The 15566-nt window shown below is 33.2% G+C and overlaps 1 protein-coding gene across 1 annotated transcript; it reads left to right on the top strand.

Moving 5' to 3' along the window:
- The first annotated feature begins 1968 nt into the window (after positions 1–1968).
- Elp2 (elongator complex protein 2) lies at positions 1969–11513 on the top strand. The gene is made up of 11 exons (XM_085957447.1): positions 1969–2158; positions 2277–2586; positions 2861–3091; positions 3781–4002; positions 4739–4980; positions 6057–6405; positions 7578–7718; positions 8003–8168; positions 8252–8519; positions 9296–9534; positions 11293–11513. The coding sequence occupies exons 1-11, from the start codon at positions 2030–2032 to the stop codon at positions 11444–11446; spliced, it is 2451 nt and encodes an 816-aa protein (XP_085813573.1). The 5' UTR covers positions 1969–2029; the 3' UTR covers positions 11447–11513.
- The last annotated feature ends 4053 nt before the right edge of the window (positions 11514–15566 follow it).

The following is a 15566-nucleotide window of genomic DNA, read 5'->3' as shown; positions in this document are numbered from 1 at the left end:
TTACCCTATTAAAAATAATTTGTACAATCCCGATGATTTCAGTGGGAAGTGAGCGTTGTTTCTCAACTTTAGAAAAGGTTAAGTCATTTTTGAGAAATACAATGACTCAAGACAGGCTAAATGCTCTTGCGATGTTAAGTATAGATGTTCGTCTTATCGACGTGTTTTCAAAATCGATGGAAAATGGACTTCTTGCATAAATAGGTGAGTTTTTTTTGCACTCCCTCATATTCTTGTCACCGGCCGCCACTGATGGCAGGTAATAGATAGGCAGATAATTATCAGCAGGTAATACGCCATTGCAAAACTAGGTAGGTAATAAATAATTAATTCAATATTTGCGGTACCTAATGAGAGTAATAGCTAGGAAAATAATTTCACTAAACTATTATAATATAGCGAAATAGGGGTAATGCTGTGGTACCTATGCATCCCGGTGAAAAGCCTAACAATTGAAAATATACATTTTTAGTCGATGGATTATTTTATAACTAAGTATTTAATTATTTATTCCGAAATAAACCGAACATTGCGAATACCGCATGTTATTATTACCTATTAAATTAGGTAATTAGGATCCTTCATACAACATAATTAGGTATTTATATAAGTAGTAAAAGTAATTATTAACATTTATCGTGTAAATAAATATAACATTTGAGATTCGTACTTTTTGACCACTCAGTACTCCGTCGGTCGTGCAGCACTACGCTACGGTCTTAAATCCCGAATGTCCTTGTTTTGTCCCGAATATCCGCTATTCTGAGAGAGCGTTAAAAATTTCCCGAATATCCAGAGTGAGTACTTGTAAATAAAACGCATTTTCTGTAAATTTAATGATTTATATATTTATTTATATTATATTCTTGGAATCTATTCTTAGATAATGTCGCAATCATATAGTGTAGAAAGAATGATTGATACATCTACTGATATTAAAATATACGACAATGAAGTTTGTTTTTCGTCTCCTGTTAAATTGACATTTGGTCTATTCGGGAAACCAATCCTATAGCGACGAAATGCTGGAGTCATTCATTGTCCCCATACACAAATAGGTGTTTCAGTGTATATATGGTGAGCAGTGTGTGTTGGGCGGCCTGCCTCGAGCGTGTATTGGCTGACGTCACGATTACGTCATGTCGTCGGGTGACTTGATATCACTAGTTGGAACATAGGGCTGCTGGTCTGCGGATTAAAAAGTCCGCAGATCTGAGGTGCTCCACGCGAAAAAAAGTCCGAAGACTGTAAATCGTTTGACTTGCGTGCTTATGGAGCGCTGGCATTAAGCATGTTCATTTTCTTCTTATTTGTATACGGATAGAGATTCGGAGTACCTAAATAGATTTACCCTGATAGAAATTCTTCAACTTTAAAAGGTTTTCTTTGTTTAACGTTAAATAAAATTTAAAAAAAAACCCGTTTTTGGCAATTCCATGCTGTTTCCTTATCTATGGTCCATGCTAAATTCTGTATTATATTAGTCTATGCTATTCCTAACCTGACCAGTGATGCCAACCGTACTATAATTATAGTATTTGTACTATAATTTTGGCCCGCGTACTATGTACGATATAAAACAGGTATAGTACGCCTAAAATACTATAATTTTGAAAATTCGGAAAAATAGATAAAAAATAGCGCTAAAGCTGTTCGGGAGGACTAAAATACCTAACTTTTTAACTTTTGTCTAAAAGACGAGACGTTAATCACCTTCTATTTGAATTTTTGTCTAAAAAAAGGAGACGTTAATCACCTTACATTTGAATTATTGTTTAAGAAAACCAGACGTTAATTACTTTACATTTGAATTTTTGTCTAAAAAAAAGGTGACGTTAATTTACTTTACGCGTAATTTTTGGAAAATGCAGAAAAGTATTCGGCATTCAACGCGTACTATATTTTTTGCCGAAATACTATAATTTTGGAGGCTCGGTACTATAATTCCACTTTGAAAATATGGCAACACTGAACCTGACACAACCAAAAATGACAATTGACAGCTGAGCTGACAAACATCGTAATAAAAATGGTCTCAAAAGCTGAAGTTTCCTATATTTCAAGCGGTTGCAATCGTTCTCCTTTATGTGCAGACTGGAATTCTGAGAATGTCATTTGCTTTGGCTCTTCTAATTCCGTGGCTTTATTTGATCCAAATGTAAGTTGTCGTGCAATGTCGTGCTATTTAATATAACCTCAACTATAAACGTCATATTCATGTGTATCTCTGACAAACACTACAGGAATTAAAATGATTGTACCTATGTTTATTTTAGTTCAATGGAGCTGCCAAAATAACTGACACATTGTCAAAGCATACTGGAAAAGTAAATGCCGTCAGATGGATTCGATCTCCTTCTGGAGCACAAAATCATATAATTTCTGGGTCCACTGACTGCTCTGCAATAATATGGTCCAAATCCAACGATACGTTTCTTCCATGGAAAATTTTAACTGGTCATAAGAATTCTGTATCTGTAGTTGATGGTACATATATCAAATCTACCGATAATACGCCTACATTGTGCGCAGTAACTGCATCTGTTGATTCAACCATAAAGATATGGAGGCAGAACAGTTCTGACGGTATGAATGTTTCTAATATTTTTTATTTATACTGGTAGCCACACTCGCCTGTTGTAAAATTGGTAAAGTATCCGCTTGTAAAGTGGTCACGATAGTCAGCCATGAGTGTACGACCATGAAGAAGATACAATTGTCTAACATAATATGCCATGTCGACATTGCATTACCGAAATATAATATATTCATATTGGCCAATTATTAATGAGGTACCTAGAAATGATCTGACCAATTTAAAAACTGATAAATTGTCTTCTAACTTACGTTATAATTTCAGGTGACTTCTCGTGTGCTCAAACTGTAGATCTAGGGAATGGTCTGTGCCTTGCGTTACGAATCATAATACTGCCTGATGTAAATATTCCTATTATCGCATGTGCGCTTGATGATAGCAAAATTCATCTATTCGTAGAATCAATAGATAATCAGTATGAAAAGAAGTTTTTAAAGGTTGCTTTCCTGACAGGACACGAGGATTGGGTGCGATGCCTTGATTTGATTGAAGTCGGTAAGTGTATGGATAGTGTTTGATTCTACTCTTGAAAAGCATAAACACGGAAGTAGATATTTTATCATTTCAGTAGAAAAAAAACAATGATTTCATTACGCAACCTGAATTTGCAATCATGTGATGTGTTGTTTAAAATATATTATTATAAGAATACATTTTTTGACATACTGGTTTCACAGACCACTAGAGCAAACAAAAGATGAAGTATGGTACAAATACAGTAAAATCTTGATTATTTGGATAATTCCCGAAGATGAGGATAATCCAGATAATGAAAAATTTTTATTCCAGAAAAACTTTTATAATATGAATATTTGAAAAATACACTTTTTTACTAATATGTATTATAAATTGCCCCTCTTTCTTATAATCAATCATACAAAACCAATAATCAAAAAGAAATCCGGATAATCGTGGTGCAGATAATTGAGGTTCCACTATAAAAAACAGATTATAAAAAAATCACTTTTATTGTTTAATACCAAATTAAATAGGTTTGTTTTGAAACTACATGAATTTAGTATGTCGCTTAAATTGTGTAAGTTAAACAACATAACTCACATATTATTATAGTGTCATATATCAGTATCATAGGCGGGTACCTTTTGATGAAACCTTATACAATTTCCTTAAGTCACAACGTAGTTTTAATAATTTTAACCATGTAATAACCTTTTCTTTTTCAGATAATAGAAGAATAATGCTGGCATCATGTTCCCAGGACACTTACGTCAGACTCTGGTCATTGGAACCCTATCAAGACCATGATTCTGATAGTAAAGACCTTCGAATTGAAAAAAAAGTTTTTTCTGTTGGTAACATTAAGTGGTCAGTATGCTCAGAAGCTGTTTTATCTGGACACGAAGGCTGGGTGTATGGCGTTCATTGGAATCTCAATAAATCTAAAGGTATTAGGTACACAGATTGTGTGAACATAATTATTATATACTCATACGTTGCCAATTAGCGCGGGTTTGCAGACGCTTCTTTACTTTTTATGAATAATAATAAAATTTGGAAAGATTCAGACCCTGGCTATGAATTGGTACCCAATATTAATGAAATTTGAGAAGCACCTCAGTTGCATGACTATTAGTTAAATTCGTTGTAGTTAGGTAGGGTGTAGGCGGCTAAATTGGTAAAGCACATTGGCAGGAATCCAATGAATGCAGGTTCGAGTTCGGCCTTCTCCATATTTTTTCAAGATTTTTGTAAAGTTTCAGATGTGTTTCCTAATTATTTATATTAGTATATCTGTAGTTTTTTTGTATTTTTTCCTGTTCGATTCTCCATGATTGACGTTCTTGACAATTCTGAAATACAGACATTCTTTCTGTAATCAAAACTCCACCCATCATGAATCTCTGCCTTTGTCACAATAAAAGCTGCCTCTGATCAGCTGTCACTGTGTATACCTACTCCAAATAAAATATGTTAACCTTACACAGTGGAGGTTTAACTACTGTTATACAATATACTGGCAATATTCACAACGTGATACTAACGCCACTGCCGTGCCTAAAGTTATAGTTGTCAGTATTTAGATTCAAATCCAACATTGTCGTTCCAGAATATGTTTCTTGGTGTGCGCAGAGTAATTTTTCAAAACCTGATAATGACATTCTAATTTACATTGTTTTTCAGTTTCGGAGTCAGGAGATGCAAAGCAATGCCTGAAACTATTATCATCATCACTAGACAAAACCCTCATTGTTTGGGAACCAGATATAACAGACGGTGAAGAAGGAATATGGACAGAGAAAATACGTCTTGGAGAAGTAGGCGGTAATGGATTGGGATTCTATGGAGGCCAATTTAATAAAGAAGGTGATTCCATTATGGGATACGGCTTCATGGGATCATTTCATATTTGGAAACATGATATTGTGAGTACTTAAACGGCATAAAAGATTTGATTGTTTTCATTTGTATTACTTACATAATTCATCATTATATAAACAATTTTTAAATAAACCAGTCTTGCATTTCTATCAAAAATTAATTATTTATATGTAATAGATCCTTGGTTATCCGGACTCCACTTATCCAGATTTCCTTTCAGTTTCCTTTGATCATCAGAAAAGGGTGCAATGTAAAATATGTTCATAGTATGTATTTGGTAAAAAAGTGAATTTCAAAAATTGTTATTACATATTATAAGGTTCTTTTTGGAAGTAAAATAGATGTTTTATATTTTCCAGATTTATCATTATCCAGATTATCCTCATCCTCAATTAGTCCGGATAATCTAGATTCTAATGTATATGTATCATAATAAGTATCATTTATGCATGTTAGAGGTATTCAAAGTGTGCGGCCACTAGCAATTCCTACGAGAGCTGCGGACTGTTAGAAAAAACATTCGAGGCAATCTTAATTCAATGCAATGGGCGCAGAATCACAATGATCGATTTGTATGCTTCAGTGGTTTTCTCCAAGCAACAATAAAATGTAAAATGCTCTTCCCTAATCGCTACGGTGTTAACTATTTGTCCTTTTATTTGAATGTTGTGTCCTTACAATTTATTTTTCAACCGAAAATGCAGATTTGTCTATTATTTCAAAATCCATTCTTTATATATTTTAAAAAACAGAAAGTAATATGCTATGCATTGATTGACATAGAAAAAACCTCTTGCGTCGGATTGTAGGGGAGGATTCTGACACTTACGGTGTACAACTCGGAAAAACTAAAAATGATCTAGCATCTTATTTTGAAGGAAAAATTTTCAATTGGTTTATTTGAACATACTTTTTAGGGTACTGTAAAAAAACTTTATGTACCAGGGGTTAATGAAATGAAAATGTTTGAAAGCCACTGATGTTTATAAATCATTACCAAATATCATTAGACCTACTCCTTACTAAAAAATACAACTAATATATTTATACATAAATATTTTAACCAACACAAAAGCACAAATTTTATGTATGTAATCAATGTTTTCTCTATCTTTTTCAGGAAACAAATCATTGGAATCCATCCGTAATTTGTGGTGGGCATTTTGCGGCAGTTGTAGATTTAGGTTGGGAACCGGGCGGCCAATTCGTCGTGAGTGTAAGCACTGATCAAACGACACGAGTCCACGCCCCGTGGGTCAGAGAAAACAACTCGAATATAACATGGCACGAATTGGCAAGACCACAGGTTCACGGGTATGATATGTCCTCTCTGGCAATTATATCCAAGTACATTTTTGCTTCTGGTGCTGAAGAGAAAGTGATCAGAACATTCCAGGCTCCACATAATTTTGTCAGCAATTTGCACAATATTAGTGGAGCAACCAAAGATGATGAATCAGACTTTATCTGTAAGTAGCCGTATAATTTTACACTGATTATCTTAAGTTAAGAACATCATTTTAAAAACCATATAAAATCAATGAGCACAATCATAGGACTCCAAAGCCTGGGTGTTTGTGATTGTTCAAAATTACTAACAACCACCTTGTACGAAAAAGCAATGACATTATTTCAGTGTTTGTCAAGCATTTACTCCTTATATTATATTATGCAAATGATTTAACACAACAGTGACAAAGACCGCGTTGGACAGAGGTAAATGATGGATATGTGAAAACAATAATAGTGAACATGTGGACAGTGATACACAGTAATGTGCAACGATACATTTGAGTTTATTCGGCTTAAAACAAAAATGACATAAAAAAAAAATTATGTTTACTTTAGCCTTTTTGCCTGTCAATATTTTCAATATAGAATTTTCTAAATCTTTTTATTTTTACGTAGTGTAATACCCCGTTTACACGAACATAGATTTACTGCTGACAGTACATATCGCAGCCATAACAAAAAAATGCACGTCTAAACACATATTATCGTGCAAAATCGAAGATTGCATGCATGGATGTACAGAAGCTTCTGAATTTTCACGTTGCAAAATTGGTAAAAAACGAAATACACCGCACCGCGCAGACTCATTTTGAGGTTAACCGAATTTCACAACTGTCAAACATAAAATGACAATATCGCATCTCGCTTACTCTTGAAGAATGAGATTGGCGAGACAGTCAGGACTTTTACGTGTAAACAATTATTATCGTTATAGTTTAAAATAAACACTATTGGTGCAAGTAAATCCATGCACGTGTATAGGCACTATAATGCTAGTAGATTCTATAATACATTATATTTTTAGCAAGGATTATTGGACGAATAGTTTCATTTTTATAACAGGCATCAACTTGTTACCATTGCAGTACTGTGAATATCACTTGTTTCCAGCTCTGTAATTTCAAGAATAGAAGATAGAAATTTGAATCAATTTGCACTATTTGTGGCAGTTACATTATCGTTAAAAACAATTTTTTTACAAATAAGATAAACATTATGTAACTATTAAGTATTGCGTCTTTCCCACTGACATATTCAATTGATTCTAAATCAAGTAGCCAACCAGACCTTATACATTATAGTGTTCAAAATTATTAATTTTTAACTAAAATGGTTGTATATTTTATAGCAACGATGCCAGAAGGAGCATCTGTTCCTTCATTGGGACTTTCAAACAAGGCTGTTTATCTAACAGATCCTAAACCCATGGAAACAAAACATGTCAAAGACCAATATTTAGAAAAATATTTTACTCCAGTCGACCTCCGAGGTTTGTTTATTTTTATATTCACTGAAACATAAATTTGTTTATATCACCATTATCTAAAATAGTGATTGGAAAACTGTCAATAGTAGAAAGAGAAATACGGAATGAGAAAAAAATGCAATGGGAATCAGAAAAATAACCTAAAAGAACCAATACAACTTGTTTTTTTTTTCTTTATTAAAGTATCACAAGTTGAAATTAAAAGCAATCAATCATGAGACCTGATTTTTTTAAATGCAACTCCACTGATCTAAAGTATAACACCATCTTTCCCAAAACTATTGCAGAACCTCCAACTGAAGAGACCCTCATGCAGAATACACTGTGGCCGGAATTACATAAACTGTATGGTCACGGATATGAGGTTTACACATTAGCTGCTAGCCGAGATGGAAAACTTCTTGCTTCAGCCTGCAAAGCGACAACCGGAGAACATGCAGCCATTTTATTATGGTATGAATAAGTAAAAAAAAACCACCATTACTGTAATAAAAAATCATAGCCTTAAACTTATTTTTCATAAATTTTTCTCCCAGGGATACCAACACATGGCTCCAAATACAAAGCCTTCAGAGCCATCAGTTAACCGTAACACAATTGGCATTTTCACCAGATAATCTGTCACTTCTGTCAGTCTCGAGAGACAGGCGGTGGTCAGTTTTTGAAAGAGAATCAACAGACAGCAATAATTTTACATTAGCAGGAACAACAGACAAATCAAATGGCTTTCACACAAGAATTATTTGGTGCTGTGCATGGACTCATGATTCAAAATTCTTTGCCACTGGATCTAGAGATGGAAAGGTAATATGAAATTGTATACATACAAACATAATAATACCATGTACATAGTTACTTGTTGCGAAAGATAAAGAAATATTAGAATTTAATTAGTCAGCCTCGATTTAGGTTGAAGTTTACACCAAAAAATCATGACAGCATTTGACTTACGGCCTGATGCATAGAATTTCGATGTCAGTCATGTAAATATTGACTAAGTACGCTATACATAGATAAAACTAGATAATCCAAAACTTACACACAAAAGTGCTACATATTTTTAATATTCCGATTTTTCATATTTTTTTTTAATTGACTTGCAATGGTCAAATAAAAACTGCACAATATAAATTGAATAACTATAAATTAATGGTTAATCCTTACAGAGCGGACGGCACACCTGTTGTGTCCTCATTAGGGGGCCATTAGATATAATTATGTTATTTAAATGTGGTAATTAAATGCTCCGCGGTGAAGAAGTTAATATAAACTCTGAATAATTAAATCAGTGGTTAATTTTATATATACGCACCCGTGGATATAAGTGTTCCTAGTATTTGGACAATATTTTTACATCAATCGATGCATTCATACAACAGATGTCAGTTTTGTTTAAATAAGAACTACAATGCATAGGGCCCTAATATTTATTTTTCATATTGTTCTAAGCTTGTTAATTTTAGATTGGTCTAAGTATGTATTAAGACTATATTTATATTGCATTAAACAAATACTATGTAATTAAGTCGTTGCCACTATTAAGTTTAATTATTATTATGCTTTTTCAATATCAAATAAAGGTAATGGTCTGGGGAAAGACGAAAACACAGAGAGAATCCTCAACTGGCGTTTACAGTGCTACGACAACACCATTAGACTTGAATTCACAATCTGTAACAGCTCTGGCATTTGCACCTACCCACATCAACAACAAATATTTACTAGCAACTGGATTGGAGGCTGGTCTAATACTAATTCACTCTTTACAAGTCGGAAAACAATCTGAAGAATGGAAGTTAAACCTAACGTTGAACAATAAGTAAGCATACCTATTCATTTAACCCACTGTAAATTAGTGCTTTTGAGGAAAGCCTGATATCTTAATGATTGTTCTAAATCTTAACTAACCTTTAAACCAAAGGTTGATCAACAATTATTATCATTAAACATGTATATTGACATTGTTTGTAAATTAGTTGAGCATAATATAAACACCTTTTTTACTTGTCTGCCTAAGTAAACTTGACGGACAACCGTACAGCAAACAATACTCAGAAAACAACAAATAATTGAAAATTAAGAGACTTCACCCTACCCATGCTAAAGTATAGTGACCCTGGTACTATTCTAATTGATTAGAGATTTGTACAATTCCATACATCAGGAGGTAGTTTTCAAATTTCAGCAAATCCCCTTTTTGACAAAGTGAGATGTTCAATCAAATATTAATTGTATTCCTCCTTCCTAAAAAATTTGTGTTTACTAGCAACTAAACAAACACGTCGTCTCTCTGATCACTTTCATAATGTATGGCATCAAGCAATGTCGCATCTGTCTTTGTGATGATGTCATTGGTTGAAATGGATTAAACGCTATTTGAAAGTCAACCTGCCTGGATTTGTCCACTATTAATAATTTTGTCCCATGTTTAGTAAGTTTTGTAAATGATTTAGTGTTGAATTTGGTAAATTCTGAAGGGAAAAAAATATAGTTGACCAATTTTGGACGTATCATGTGAAGAATAAAAGGGCCCCCATAAACGACCCTGCTCATTGACAGTTGGGTATGGTCATACAAACTTCATTCTTACCGTAAACAGATAAATATGTTTAAAAAAAAAAATGAACTCTACCTATGTACATATTATTATTGCAATTTTGTGTTCATGTTTTTACCTATTCTGCTGAGTCCACTTTGATATTAAGATTTTCCATGTACATGAGCGTATCCTATATACATCCCAAAGCGGGCCCCCAGTATAGGATCTTTGGCGGGGCTCCCTACCTATAGCAAAAGATAAAGGCAGTGTGACGCTCTACAGTAGCATGGTGTACGCGGTAAAATTAATGTGTATATTTAGTGTTTTTTTGTATATTTTAATACAATATCCATTTGAATTATGGAGTAAGTTGTCGAGTATTGATACACAATTAAAAATTGTATCGTACGTACAACCACATAATTTTAAATAATAACATTATTGAAGAATTATTTTTTTCCTATTTAAGAGAATTTGTGATGTGTTTATATCACTTATCTGGTCGACTCGCCACGCCGGCCCCCCAGGCTAGAGCCCTGTCAGCCCCCCCTTTATGGGGGCCATGCCTTTATAATTCAATAATTTCATAGGATTCCCATGGAATCATTAATTTTTCTAATAAAAATTCAAAACAAGATTTAAATCTGTTTCATAAATGCAATAATTTAGCTTCATTACCCCATTATGTACCAACAATATATGAATAATTACAGTTACTTTGTTTAAACACTTTTCACTACTACTAACCAATTCTAACAGGTAAGCGCAATGACTGGAATACTGACAATTTCAATTGAGATGTCTTTTTCTTTTTAACATTTCAACGGGGCAGGGAGTCTTCATGACAGTAGTGTACCATATATTATGCAGTAGTGAAACAATCACAAAAACACCTAAGCTTTAAAAAAAATCACATAGATATATTGTGACATCACTGGGAATCAAACCCGGAGGTCCGTGTTGTATTATTGAACCATAATCTGAGTAGGTCAAGACTACTATACTAGTCTGTGACATAGTATTTTTTATTGTTTTCAGTGTGGCGCATCATCTAAGTATAACTAGACTTTGTTTCCGGCCACTACTAGGTGCCGCTGGACAAGAAAATTTTGATGAGAACATTTTAGAGCTGGCAAGTGCTTCCAGTGATAGAGCAGTGAAAATATTTAATTTATCAATTTCTATAAATTAATTAATAATTATTTAATTAACAATTATTTTTTCTGTAATTTTATTTCAATAAAGATGTTACACCAATAAACAAATTATTTTATGAAATAGCCCTATAATTAACTACCTAATAACCTATCCATTCCATTTACCCACATTTCAGTCAATGTCAATTTATAATCAAAGATTATTAAAATTGTCATAATAACATAATGAACTTAATCAGCAAAACAACATAAGCAACACTTTTTCGTAAATTGTGTTTTAAACCGAGAACTGTTCAATATCACCTAGCGTGTAAGTGACAAAAATATTACAGCGCGATCTCATTCGCGTGACATTTTTTTAGGGTCTGTGCCTTTTAGCGTTAACTTGTTATCGCATTATAAAGTAGAGCAAAACAACGTAACTGACGTTATTTGATAGTGTCAGCTATGGTACGGTTTATTGAGTGGTCCGTCTGATAGTGAGTTGTGCGAAAACCGATATGAGAGGAAAGCACGCGTCGTCCAGTAAAACTGGCTGAGATAAAATAAACCTGGTAATAGAGTTTATTAAACAATAATTACCCGCCGTTCCATCTCACTACTGTCGGAATAATCTACGAAGAATAGTATCTTCCTGTAGATTTTCGAAATGTTAAAAATGTTTATAAAATTTATACTGAAAATTTAGATTCTTTGAATGGATCCACTAATGTCGTAAGTCGGAATGTTTTCAGAAACATGTTTAATAGACAGTAAGTTCAATTTGGGTTTTCAACTACCAAAAAAGATAAGCGTTTTTTTGCGAGAAAGTAAAAAATATGTCTGGTGAAGAGACTTCGGCTAATTGAAACGGATACTTAGAAATGTCACCTTACCGTAAAGGAGCGATTTGCAAACTGGGAGGCGCGGAGTGTTGCTAAGGGAGGCGTGAAAAGTTTGACACAATTCACTTAAAACCAGAATTAATATTTTCATACAGTGAAAGTGACATGACAAATATTTATTTGAATATGTAGATGTTGAATTGATTTAAAATTGAAGAAAAAATGAATGTAGCCACAGGTTTGCAGTTTCCAAATGCATAGTTTATAAAACGGCCGCTAGTTAAAAACAATACAAAAAAAAAGTCCTATAAAAGGTTGTTTGTTCTCACTTCTACACTATTGTGAAGCGCGCTGGCTATCTCGTGAAAAAATGAAGTCTGAATAAAAGGGTCAAATCATAATGTTGAAATTTGACGCAAGTTTGTTTAAGAAAAATAAATTTTGTTGTATTTGGTTGAAATTTTAAAAAAAAATGAGTGAATAAATCAATGCAAGGACTACTAATGCATTCACTGATTTAAAAAGACAAAGTGAAGGCATTCATAAAAATTTGGAGCTTTGGAAATCAAAATTACAAAAAAAATAAGTTTGCCATGTATCCACATTTAAATTATTTCTACGCCAGATATATATTGAATCAAACAAAAATCTATTTACTGAGTTCTTGGATAGTTTGATAATGCACTTTTAACATTATTTTATTAATAGTAAAAAAGTCGCCTGCAGCGCTGTTCTGTTTCAGGGCTATTCAATATTTTAAATATGTGGTTGAAAGATCCTAATCTCGGGGCCCGCTTCAGGATGTGGGGCCCATGATAGAATCCATTTGCAATGAACGATGATAAATTTGGATTGACTACTATTGAAATTGATTGTGCTAATAAACAAGCTCATTCATCGCATGAAAAACAAATTAATTTAAAAATGAATATATAATTACTTAGTAAAACCTTGTTTATTTTTTTTTATTTTTGTATTAGTACATTGTTGACTATTTAAAAAGGTGTATTATTTAATGAAATAAAGGGGGGGAGGCGCCAAGATTAGTTTTTTTTTTAAAAGGGAGGCGTAGTAACATAAAGTTTGGAAACCACTGCCGTAAAAGATAAATGCAAGATGTTCTTTAATGATCTGGCCAAAAGTAAAAATCACAATGACATTTTGTGCGCAAGTTTTGGCCTCAAGAAGGTGCTAAACACTCCCCAAGATGTAACCGTAAATTTATATTATAGTCGAAAATACGCTACGAAAGTGGAACAAATAATAGATACGGCTTTTTATGAGGTGAAACTGATGGTAAGCGTGGCAGTAATGAGATCTCCACAATCATGCACAAATCTTTCGACAGGACTGACAAAGCGGGAAAAAATCAAGGATTTATTATACTGTGATTGGTCAGAATAAGAACCGGGCAATGCTAGCTATGCTATCTTATTTTATGAAAAATTCAACTTTCACTGAATTGATAGAAATACATTTTCTATATCAAGTCGTACCACGATGCCGGTCGATTCCATTCATGCGACAATTGAGTCATTTATTTATATGCAGAGTAGTTTGGGCGCTATCAGAATGGCCCACCATCATTTCCAACGCTAGGTCATCATGTCATATGCAGAATTCCGTGACTGAAAATCTTTCGCTGCTACTTGCATTTCTTCAAAGTTCAAAATTAAATTTGGTGAATTACGAAAGGCATCATTTAAAAAACTTACCAAATATTGTACCTACTCTGGTGACAGTAGGACTAAACTGTTAGACCTAGAAAATGTCATCAGATCCCGATCAAGTGCCGTGATGCTTTAAGCGCAGCCACCTGTATCACAGTGCTAAATCACCAATATCGGAGATAAAGTATAACGATCTTAAAAGTCTCTGTGTTAAAGGTAATATCCCTCAGAGAATGACGGATGAGTTTATGAAACTGCCACATGGATTATCAGTGGAAGATACATACATACCTGAATCCGGTCAGGAAGATGTGAATGAGGACAATACACAGATTACTGCTTAAAAAATGTGGGACAACAATTTTTTTGTAATACTGAATAGTTGATTACAATTTTATTTTATCATAATTAGTACGTCCCCATATTAAATTATGTACGTATTATGGGAGTTGAGTAGATACGTACCTATTTCATTTTTAAAAATAACAGTAATAATAATGTAAGCGAAACCTTAAAAATACCTCTCATTTATTTTTATTTTACCTATATGTGGTTAAGTACCTACAAGCAAAAATATTAATTTAAAAAGCCAAAGTATTTTTAATTTATTTAACGACGCCCCCTTTCATAAAATAAATGGGTAATTATGTTATTTATTATAATACTCAATTATTAATGCCCTGTCATGACAATTAGCACCAAATTTATTTAAATAAAAACAACTACGCCAAATAGCGTAAGCAACATGTCTGGAAAAAATATCGCATCATAGACATAGGCAAAACAGCGTTACCGCCACTATCTCGAAAACTAAAAGCACTAATGAAATTGTATTATAATTTCAGTATAGGCAGTAACCAATTATTATTAACCACGTTAACCGAATTCATTTTGGGAACTAATTATGAAAATAATTTTAAAAAAACCTTCTCTAAAATTTGTTAATTGTCGCTTACGTTGTTCTGCCGATTATGGTTCGATAATATAGTATTCTCTAAGATCTATGTCAATGTTGTAATTCTATTCAAGTTTAATCAAAAATTAGACAAATTTATATCACTAAGATTGAGAGAAAAAATGTTCACCTTCCAACTGATTATTTTATTAAAATTCCCATTTCTTACATATTTTGCATAAAAATAGTAGGTTCTAATTCTAATACAAGGTTCGGCATCATGCCCAAGTTTTTGACTTCTAAAGTATAGAAGAGAGTATTTTTAACGCTCCGTCTTCAAACAGAGCAATCTATACAGGAAATAATAGTCACTCTGGTGACCACACGAAATTAAACAATATGACACAATAATATCTTCTTACATAATTTGCGATTCCGATTTTTCGAACAATCTAACAAGAGTCTAACCACTCTAACCCCACACCTATTTCATTCACTGCCATTACTTCTTAAAAATGCACTTAACTAAGACCAATACAATTTTTCACAAATCAACATGATGAGGTATACAAAGTCCAGTTTATTGTCCTAAACCTAACCTAAAGTTTCAAATTGTACTGGAATGTTTGTTGTGCCTATGCGTAAATTTGATCATATTCTGGGTGCCTTTTTGTGTAATGGTTTATTAGGACGCACTCCCTAAAAGCCTAAAATAACTGTTAATGTACATTTTAAATATACCTATTATATTGTTTTCGCGTTCAAT

Source organism: Rhyacophila brunnea, unplaced genomic scaffold, assembly GCF_057557595.1.
Source record: "Rhyacophila brunnea isolate RB1 unplaced genomic scaffold, BYU_Rbru_1.0 scaffold_7, whole genome shotgun sequence".
NCBI lineage: Eukaryota > Metazoa > Arthropoda > Insecta > Trichoptera > Rhyacophilidae > Rhyacophila > Rhyacophila brunnea.
Note: the sequence above shows the minus strand (reverse complement) of the source record. Positions and strands in the feature narration are given on the sequence as shown.

Coding starts and splice junctions, on each gene's coding strand:
- Elp2 (XM_085957447.1), top strand. CDS start 2,030: ATGGTCTCAAAAGCTGAAGTTTCCTATATTTCAAGCGGTTGCAATCGT. Junction 8,169..8,251: donor CATGCAGCCATTTTATTATG/GTATGAATAAGT, acceptor TTTTTCTCCCAG/GGATACCAACACATGGCTCC. Junction 8,520..9,295: donor CTGGATCTAGAGATGGAAAG/GTAATATGAAAT, acceptor TATCAAATAAAG/GTAATGGTCTGGGGAAAGAC.